The sequence below is a fragment of the Mandrillus leucophaeus genome, unplaced genomic scaffold (genome assembly GCF_000951045.1).
Source record: "Mandrillus leucophaeus isolate KB7577 unplaced genomic scaffold, Mleu.le_1.0 Scaffold440, whole genome shotgun sequence".
Classification (NCBI taxonomy): domain Eukaryota; kingdom Metazoa; phylum Chordata; class Mammalia; order Primates; family Cercopithecidae; genus Mandrillus; species Mandrillus leucophaeus.
In genome coordinates, this window is record NW_012104699.1 from 593,496 (window position 1) to 603,447 (window position 9,952).

Below are 9,952 nucleotides of genomic sequence, written 5' to 3' on the forward strand. Positions count from 1 at the left end.
CTCAGCTCACTGCAAGCTCCTCCTTCGGGTTCACGCCATTCTCCTGCCTCAGCCTCCCAAGTAGCTGGGACTACAGGTGCCCGCCACCTCGCCCAGCTAGTTTTTTGTATTTTTTAGTAGAAACGGGGTTTCACCATGTTAGCCAGGATGGTCTTGATCTCCTGACCTCGTGATCCGCCCATCTCGGCCTCCCAAAGTGCTGGGATTACAAGCTTGAGCCACCGTGCCCGGCCATTTTTTTTTTTTAATTTAAGATGGAGTCTTGCTCTGTCACCCAGGCTGGAGTGCGGTGTTGTGATCTTGGCTCACTGCAGTGTCTGCCTCTTGGGTTCCAGCGATTCTCCTGCCTCAGCCTCCTGGGTAGGTGGGATTACAAGCATGCGCCACCACATCTGGCTAATTTTTTTTTTTTTTTTTTTTTTTGAGACCAAGTCTCACTCTGTTGCCCAGGCTGGAATGCAGTGGCATGAGCTTATGAGTTTTTGTTTTAGTTATCTATGGTTCATCATTTAGATTGATAAGACCCCTTGTAAAATCCAGTTTTTTGGTTTTGGTTTCTGCTGCAGGAATCAGAACAAAACTCACTTTCTAGATAACATCAAAGGTTAAACTTTGTGCATAGGCTTTTTTTTCAAGGATATGCAGCCTCAGGACTGTTAATGTTAACTTTTTCTGCACAGGAATTTGGAGGACTTTTATGGCAGGTGCTGTACTCCCACTTTACAAACAAACATTGGGGCAGCCCAGGCAGCACACCTTTCTGGATTTACCAAAAATACACATTTTCCTATTCTACTGTTGCTTTACCACATGGTTCAGTTGTAGCCTCAGAATTACTTTATAGAAGAAACTGAGTGTAGACAGAGAGTATGAGGTCTGATGGTCATGGAATAATTGTTTTGAGTCCACAGCATCATGAGAACTTCTTGGGAATAGAGTATAGGCTCCCAGTGCTGTTAGTCTTACCCATCCTCCTCTATGCATGTGAGATGTTTCAGGATTCAGTGGCCTTTGAGGATGTGGCTGTGACCTTCACCCAAGAGGAATGGGCTTTGCTGGATCCTTCCCAGAAAACTCTCTATAGAGATGTGATGCAAGAAACCTTCAGGAACCTGGCCTCTGTAGGTAAGGGTGACAATATTACTTCCCTCAGTAAATGAGAGAACAAGTATTTTTAGTTCATGTATGCTGCTGAGTGATTTACAGTGTGGATAGGGAATATTTGACAAATAAAGGAAGCATGCTTGCAGTGTACCATGAACATAGAATCAAGTAATTTTAAAAATAGTTTTATACTAATTCAAGATTATTTTCCTTGTTCTGTGTTGTAGGGAAAAAATGGAAAGCCCAGAACATATATGTAGAGTACGAAAATCTAAAGAGAAACCTAAGGTAACTTGCACCAGTAACAAGACAAAGAAGTGTCTCTTTAGAAAATCTTAGAATGGGAGAAAATGTTTAAAAAAAAAAAAGGAAACAAAATAAGCACAATTTCAACCTATTTATTCTTAGAAAATTTTCTCTGAACACATATTGAAGGGTGATGTAGGCTTGACACAATGGCTCAGGCCTATATTTCAGCCCTTTGGGAGGTTCAGGCTGGAGGATCACTTGAGCCCAGGAGTTTGAGGCCATATTAAGCCACAATGGCATCACTGCACCCCTGCCTGGGCAAGAGTATGAGACCCTGACTCAAAAACAAATTTAAAAAGACAGATATTTAGTATTTGTAAAATAGTTTACTTTAAAATAGTATTCAGAGAGGCCGGGTGCGGTGGCTTACGCCTGTAATCCCAGCACTTTAGAAGGCCGAGGAGGGCGGATCACTTGAGGTCAGGAGTTCAAAAGCAGCCTGGCCAACATAGTGAAACCCTGTCTCTACTAAAAATAAAAAAATTAGCTGGGCATCATGGTGGACACCTGTTATCTCAGCTACCTGGGAGGCTGAGGCAGGAGAATTGCTTGAACCCAGGAGGGTGAGGTTGCAGTGAGCCAAGTCTGCCCCACTGCATTCCAGCCTGGATGAGAGAGTGAGTCTCCATCTCAAAGAAGAAAAAAGAAAGAAAGAAAACAAAAGAAAACAGTATTCAGAAGCCTTCTATCATCTTTTTTGATAATAGATATAGCTGGGCCATCTTGTAGAGCCTGTGGTCCATTCAAATTCAGACAGGGCAGAAATCCTACAGTTTGCAGGATGATGTTAAAAATGGAAGTGCAGGCCAGGCATGGTGGCTCACGCCTGTAATCCAAGCATTTTGGGAAACCAAAGCAGGTAGATCACCTGAGGTCAGGAGTTTGAGACCAGTCTGGCCAACATGGTGAAACCCTGTCTCTACTAAAAATACAAAAATTAATGTAATCTCAGCACTTTGGGAGGCTGAGGCGGGTGGATTACCTGAGCTCAGGAGTTTAAGACCATGCTGGGCAACATGGTGAAACCCTGTCTCTACTAAAATACAAAAAATTAGCTGGGTGTGGTGTCATACGCCTGTAGTCCCAGCTACTTAGGAGGCTGAGGCAGAAAAAGTGCTTGAACTCAGGAGGTGGAAGTTGCAGTGAGCCAAGATCACACCACTACACTCCAGCCTGGGCAAAAGAGTGAGACTCCATCTCAAAAAAAAAGAAAAAATGTAAGTGCAATACTTGTGAATGAATATAAAATCACTGATAAGCAGACCCATTCCAATGTACTTCTCATTGTTCACAGAACTTTTGTGGGAGAGAGATTCTTTGAAAGTAAAGAAGGTTATCAGCATGGAGAAATTTTGACCCTGGTTCCAGATGACATGCTGAGGAAGAAAACTACTGCTGGAGTCAAATCATGCAGAAGCAGCGTGTATGGAAAAGTAGGCAGTGCTCATTCATCTCTTAATAGGCCCATCAGAGATGACACTGGACACAAGGCATATGAGTATCAAGAATATGGACAGAAACCATACAAATGTAAATACTGTAAAAAACCTTTCAACTGTCTCTCCTCTGTTCAGACACACGAAAGGGCTCATAGTGGAAGGAAACTCTATGTTTGTGAGGAATGCAGAAAAACATTTATTTCCCATTCAAGCCTGCAAAGACACATGATAATGCACAGTGGAGATGGGCCTTATAAGTGTAAATTTTGTGGGAAAGCTTTGATGTTTCTCAGTTTGTATCTTATCCACAAACGGACTCACACTGGAGAGAAACCATATGAATGTAAACAGTGTGGGAAAGCCTTTAGTCATTCTAGTAGCCTTCGAATACATGAAAGAACTCACACTGGGGAGAAGCCTTATGAATGTAATGAATGTGGGAAAGCATTCCACAGTTCCACATGCCTCCATGCTCATAAAAGAACTCACACTGGGGAGAAGCCATATGAATGTAAACAGTGTGGAAAAGCCTTCAGCTCTTTCCATTCCTTTCAAATACATGAAAGAACTCACACTGGGGAGAAGCCATATGAATGTAAGGAATGTGGAAAAGCCTTCAAGTGTCCCAGTTCTGTTCGAAGACACGAAAGAACCCACTCTAGAAAAAAACCCTATGAATGTAAACATTGTGGGAAAGTATTATCTTATCTTACCAGCTTTCAGAACCACCTGGGAATGCACACTGGAGAGATATCTCATAAATGTAAGATATGTGGCAAAGCCTTTTATTCTCCCAGTTCACTTCAAACACATGAAAAAACTCACACTGGAGAGAAACCATACAAATGCAACCAATGTGGTAAAGCCTTTAATTCTTCCAGTTCCTTTCGGTATCATGAAAGGACTCACACTGGAGAGAAACCTTATGAGTGTAAGCAGTGTGGGAAAGCCTTCAGATCTGCCTCACTCCTTCAAACGCATGGTAGGACTCACACGGGAGAGAAACCCTATGCATGTAAGGAATGTGGAAAACCATTTAGTAATTTCTCTTTCTTTCAAATACATGAAAGGATGCACAGAGAAGAGAAGCCATATGAATGTAAGGGTTATGGGAAAGCATTCGGTTTGCCCAGTTTATTTCATAGACATGAAAGGACTCACACTGGAAGGAAAACCTATGAATGCAAGCAGTGTGGCAGATCCTTCAATTGTTCGAGTTCCTTTCGATATCATGGAAGGACTCACACTGGAGAAAAACCCTATGAATGCAAGCAATGTGGAAAAGCCTTCAGATCTGCCTCACAGCTTCAAATCCACGGAAGGACTCACACTGGAGAGAAACCTTATGAATGTAAGCAGTGTGGGAAAGCCTTTGGATCTGCCTCACACCTTCAAATGCATGGAAGGACTCACACTGGAGAGAAACCCTATGAATGTAAGCAGTGTGGGAAATCTTTTGGATGTGCCTCGCGACTTCAAATGCATGGAAGGACTCACACTGGAGAGAAACCGTATAAATGTAAGCAATGTGGGAAAGCTTTTGGATGTCCCTCAAACCTTCGAAGGCATGGAAGGACTCACACTGGAGAGAAACCGTATAAATGTAAGCAATGTGGGAAAGTCTTTAGATGTTCTTCACAACTTCAAGTGCATGGAAGGACTCACTGCATAGACACCCATAACCCCAGGCTTTAGGAGGCTGAGGTGGGAGGACTGCTTAAGCCTAGGAGTTCAAGACCAGCCTGGACAAAATGGTGAGACTCTATTATAAAAATTAGATAAATAAAAAGACTTCCAGTTGGTGATAATGGCAGTTGAGAAATCCATGGCTGGGAGACAATGGCATCTGCTGGGCAGGGCAGATAAGTGACAGAGGGAGAATGGGTGGGCAGGGGGCTACTGGAACAAAATGGTGGTCTGGGTCCCACAGCAGCAATGACTTTCAAGGCCAGGGAGAGGTGGGAAAAGGTGAGGGCTCCCAGGATGCAATGCCAGAGACATGGTGATGTCCTTAGGTCCAGGACTGCTGGGGGCAGTGGCACCTGAGGGAGGTAGGTGTGGAAGGGCATCCTTGTGTGGACTGGGGAGGGAGCATGAAGGAGCACAGGGTAAAGTTCAAATCATGGTTGAGGCCAGTTCAAGCTAAGGGTAAAAGTGCCTGGGGGAGGGCATGAGAGTCAAGTCAGGTTTGGGCGACAGGGCAGAGAGTTTCTAAGTTGTATGTGTCTGCTGAGGGATCCAGCATGACTGGGTCCAGTCAGGGAGTTAGGGGCATTCAGAGTGAAGGGTTGGATCCTGGACATTTGTGCAGGCCAGGAGGGAAGAGGAAAGTGGTAGCAGGGAGCATAGAGTCCATGGGTATTGGGTGTGTGTCCTGTCAACCTCACTGAGGTTGACATTCTCCTGAGGCAGGAGAATGGCGTGAACCCGGGAGGTGGAGCTTGCAGTGAGCCAAGATCGCACAACTGTACTCCAGCCTGGGTGACAGAGCAAGACTCCATCTCAAAAAAAAAAAAAAAGAATTATACAACTAAAAATAAAGGGCCAGATGTGGTGGCTTACACCTGTTATCCAAACACTTTGGGAGGCCAAGGCATTTTTTTTTAGTAGAGACGAGGTTACACCGTGTTAGCCAAGATGGTCTCGATCTCCTGACCTCGTGATCCACCTGCCTTGGCCTCCCAAAGTGCTGGGATTACAGATGTGAGCCACCGCGCCCAGCCTTAGCTGTTTATTTTAAAGTATTGGGATTACAGGTGTGAGCCACCGTGTCTGGCCAGAAAGTGACATTGTTTACTTGCCACAGGTCAAGAACCCTCTACAGATAACGTGTAGGTAAGTTATGAGGCCAGTTTTCCCGAGGGCTCTTATTAGTTCCATAAGTCAACTTTGCTTCTTTAAGGAAAGCATGCCATTCCAGACAAAGCCTTGGTAAAATAACCAGTTTTTCCAGTTGTGTCCTGTTACAACGGAAAATAGATTCTTACTGCACTTATGCAAATAACTATACTGCCATAAGTTGAGAATAATCACAAGGTTTTTTTTTTTTTTTAATTCTGGAGAAATCCAGTACAGGTAAAGCAATATGCTCAAAATTTTTTGCTTCCAGGAGTATACCTTATTCAATTGCTAAATGTTCTAAATAGCTCAAAAGAAAAGGTTTTCTTGACACTAAAAAAAAAAAAGAATTTGCAATATTTAACACATCAGCTCTTTTTGACAGTCCTGGAAGTTTATGTTTTTTTCCCCTCTATTCCAATAGCACAATTTCTAAAGTTATTAAATACCTGCATTCAAGAGTACATGTCAGAATCCTATATCTGATTATAAACTGCTTTTTGGAAAGGATCAAAACAAGACAATTGTCTGTGGATGACAAAAGTCTGAAGACAGCTACTATTAGTCACAATTGACTATGAATTTTGGTTACATGTGTGGCATACAACAATTGTACATAACATGTATATACTAAGTCATATCAGAATCATGAGTTTCCCATAACTTTGGAACATACACCAATAACATTTATACAAATACAGCCCAAAGAAAGGCAAATACCATTTCATAATTGACAATGCTTCCTGTATGACTTTTATACCAAATAAGCCAAATGTGTCATTTTTGGACATCAGGGGACTTAATATCTAAAAGATTTTGGAAAGTTTGTCAAATATTAAAGGTTTAAAGCACTGGATATCATAAAATACGATCACGGGTTATTCATTTAGTCAAAGTGGTAACTCAAAACTTTTTTAAAAAGGTAAAACCCTTTACTCTGAAGAAGATTCAGCTTTCCAAGCAAGACCAAATGACGATAGCATGAGGCCAACTGAATCTGTCTCCTCTCTCTTCTTTTTTTGTAGTTTACTCAAAAGGCAAGCAAAAATCTTTAATTTTACTTATTTATTTTTGTTTTGTGACACTGTCTTGCTCTGTCACCCAGGCTAAAGTGCAGTAATGCGATCTCAGCTCACTGCAACCTCCGCCTCCTGGATGAAAGTGATTTTCCTGCCTCAGGCTCCTGAGCAGCTGGGATTAAAGGTGTGTGTCACCATGCCTGGCTAAGTTTTGTATTTTTAGTAGAGGCAGGGTTTCACCATGTTGGCCAGGCTGGTCTCAAACTCCTGATTTCAAGTGATCCACCCGCCTCAGCCTCCCAAAGTGATGGGATTACAGGCAGGAGCCACCATGCCCGGCCTTTTTATTATCTCTTAATATTATATTTTTCAAAACAAAATCAAATTTTATTTATGCATTAGTGCAGTTTTGTTTTTTTTTTGTTTGTTTTTTTTTGAGATGGAGTCTCTCTCTGTCGCCCAGGCTAGAGTGCAGTAGTGCAATCTTGGCTCGCTGCAACCTCAATACTCCTGGTTTTGCAATACTCCTGCCTCAACCTCCCGAGTAGCTGGGATTATAGGCTCGTTCCACGACGCCCGGCTAATTTTTTCTAGTTTTAGTAGAGACGGGGTTTCACTGTGTTAGTCAGGATGATCTTGATCTCCTGACCTCGTGATCCGCCCGCCTCGGCCTCCCAAAGTGCTGGAATTACAGGTGCAGGTGTGAGCTACTGCGCCCAACCATTTTTTTTTTTTCTTTTTTTTTTAAAGATGGAGTCCCACTCTGTCACCTGGGCTGGAGTATAGTGGCATAATCTTGGTTCACTGCAACCTCCACCCCCCGAGCTCAAGCAATCCTCCCACCTCAGCCTCCCAAGTAGTTGGGACCACAGATGTGTGTCACCACACCCAGCTAAGTTTCTGAATTTTTGGTAGAGACAGGGTTTCACCATTTTGCCCGGGCAGGTGTCAAACTCCTGAGCTCAAGTGATCCACCTGACTTGGCCTCCCAAAGTGCTGGGATTACAAGCATAAGCCACCACACCCAGCCCATTAGTGTATCTTTAATGCTAAAGCTAGTTTTAAACAAAATTTTATAAATCTATCCAGTTCTAATTTGTTTGACCATAAGGTAAGATTTTCATAAACTTTTTATAATTTTTGCCTTGTTAAAGAACAAATCAATATTCCAGAAACCCTACTATTTTGACATATGGGCTGAGATTCCGGCCCTGTATCAGTGTGCTTTTAATATTTAATTTATGGAAGAGCTAAATATCCTTTTAATTTTAGTTAAGTTGCTCACACACAGAATTGTTTACAAATTTATTATTATTTTTTTTGAGATGGAGTCTTACTCTGTCTCCCAGGCCGGAGTGCATTGGCGCGATCTGGGCTCACTGCAACCTCCACCTCCAGGGTTCAAGCAATTATCCTGCCTCAGCCTCCTGAGTAGCTGGGACTACAGGTGCACGCCTGTAAACAAACAGGTGCACGCCTGTAAACAAACAGGTGTACGCCTGTAAACAAACAGGTGTATGTTTAATAGAGATGGGGTTTCATCATGTTGGCCAAGCTGGTCTTGAACTCCTGACCTCATGATCCACCTGCCTTGGCCTCCCAAAATGCTGAGATTATGGGCATGAGCCACCGCACCTGGCCTACAAATTTAATTTTTTATAAACTTTACCACATGCTTAAACTTTCAGTTTTATCCTAATTTTTTACTCCTTTAATCTAGGCCAAAGAAAAAAAGGAAAATCTACATTCCCATGCGTTATAATCTTTTACCAAAAACATATTTCACTTTCCTTACACATCCTGCATATGAAACTGTTTTTTCAGTAGAGTCAATTACATGTTACAGTGTTAACTCTTAGCAACTTTTATTTTTGTTGAAAAACTTGGCAAGTAAGCGATTTTAATTATGTACTAGGTGTGAAGCCTACGAACCTTTGTGAGAAGCAGTATTGTGGTAGAAAAACTTAAATTGTAATTGACGAACTGCTGAAGGCTGAATGGGGACAAGGTTCAGAGGTAAAACCTCTAGGGAGCTCAGTCTTAACAAAAAGCAAATGTTTAGCAAAATTTAAAACTTTTGCCCATGAGAGGCACTACAGAGGGAAAAGGCACCCTACCGAAATGGGAAAGTTTCCCTCATCCCCTTAGCAGGTGTGCGATGGGGGTGTGACTTGCTTCTACAGTGCCCTGTTGCTCAAACCTCTAGGGAAGCATACAGATGGGCAGGCTGTGAGGCTCTGACCCCACAGCAGTGTCGAGTGGTGAATGTTTCCAGCTCCTGAAGCCCCAGTGGGTGTGTGTTACAGGGTGCTCTCTTAGTCTGCCTGGAGGCAGCTTGTGTTCATGAGCTCAATGAGACCCTCTACCTTGTTGCAAGGACAGAGGGCTTTCTGTATCCCAGGTTCTTGCCTTAGTGAACCGGAAGAATCAGATCACACATGGGCGTGGAGAATGAGCGAAAAGTTTTATTGAGTGGAAGTGATGGGGGAGCCAGAAGCGAGAGGCTCTTCCCGGGAGTTGGGCTGCTTGATGGCCCCGGCTCGGCCAAACTCTGCCTTGTCCCGCCAGTCCCGCCAGTTGATGGGCTGCCTCGTCCACCAGCTGATAGCCTGCTGGCGTGCCAGTGCCTGTCAGTGTGCTCTTCTGCTGGCGTGCTCCTCTTGACAACCAGCTGCTTGTGTGTCTGCCCACTAGGGTCTGGGGTTTTTATAGGCCCAGGATGGGGCATGGTGGGCCAGGGTGGTCTTGGGAAATGCAACATTTGGGCAGGAAATGACTGTCCTCACCTAGGTCTGTCGGGGTAGAGCCCTAGCCAGGGATCACACCCTCCTCTACCCAGCACTTTCCTTACCCTCTTCCGTATTATTTAAAGGGATCACGCTCTTCCCTTCCCGAAACGTCTGTATTGCCATGACACTGGAGCAAATATAAGCAAGTCATACATCTGGCAAGGTCTTAATATTCAGAAAATACAATCAACTCCTACATCCAACTACAAAGAAAAAAATTCAAACACCCCAAATATAAAGTTTTGGAAAGAATATTGAAAAAATGGAACCCACGTGCCCTGTCCAAAGGATTGTAAAATGGCTCAACCTCTATGGAAAACAGTATGGTGGTGCTCAAAAGCTAATTTAAAAAATGTTATCTTCCAGCAACTCACTTCCAGGTCTATTTTTATTCAATTTAAATAAATTAAAAATTGGATCTTGAAGAGATATTTGAAAACCATGGTTCACAATA

General features: G+C 43.2%; 1 protein-coding gene across 5 annotated transcripts in view; it reads left to right on the forward strand.

Annotated features, from left to right (window-relative positions):
• ZNF433 (zinc finger protein 433) overlaps window positions 1-4,649 on the forward strand; it is an 18,272-nt gene extending 13,623 nt beyond the window's left edge. Inside the window, exons 1-5 of one of the 5 annotated variants that reach the window (XM_011994037.1) lie at window positions 564-1,125; window positions 1,332-1,392; window positions 1,754-1,764; window positions 2,722-3,480; window positions 3,634-4,649. In XM_011994037.1, coding sequence (XP_011849427.1) covers window positions 870-1,125; window positions 1,332-1,392; window positions 1,754-1,764; window positions 2,722-3,480; window positions 3,634-4,547 — 2,001 coding nt within the window. In that variant the 5' untranslated portion in view covers window positions 564-869 and the 3' untranslated portion in view covers window positions 4,548-4,649. Of the gene's footprint in view, window positions 1-563; window positions 1,126-1,331; window positions 1,393-1,753; window positions 1,765-2,707 lie in introns of those variants that run through there. The other 4 variants (XM_011994034.1, XM_011994033.1, XM_011994035.1 and 1 more) reach the window with 4 other exon arrangements.
• Window positions 4,650-9,952: the final 5,303 nt, after the last annotated feature.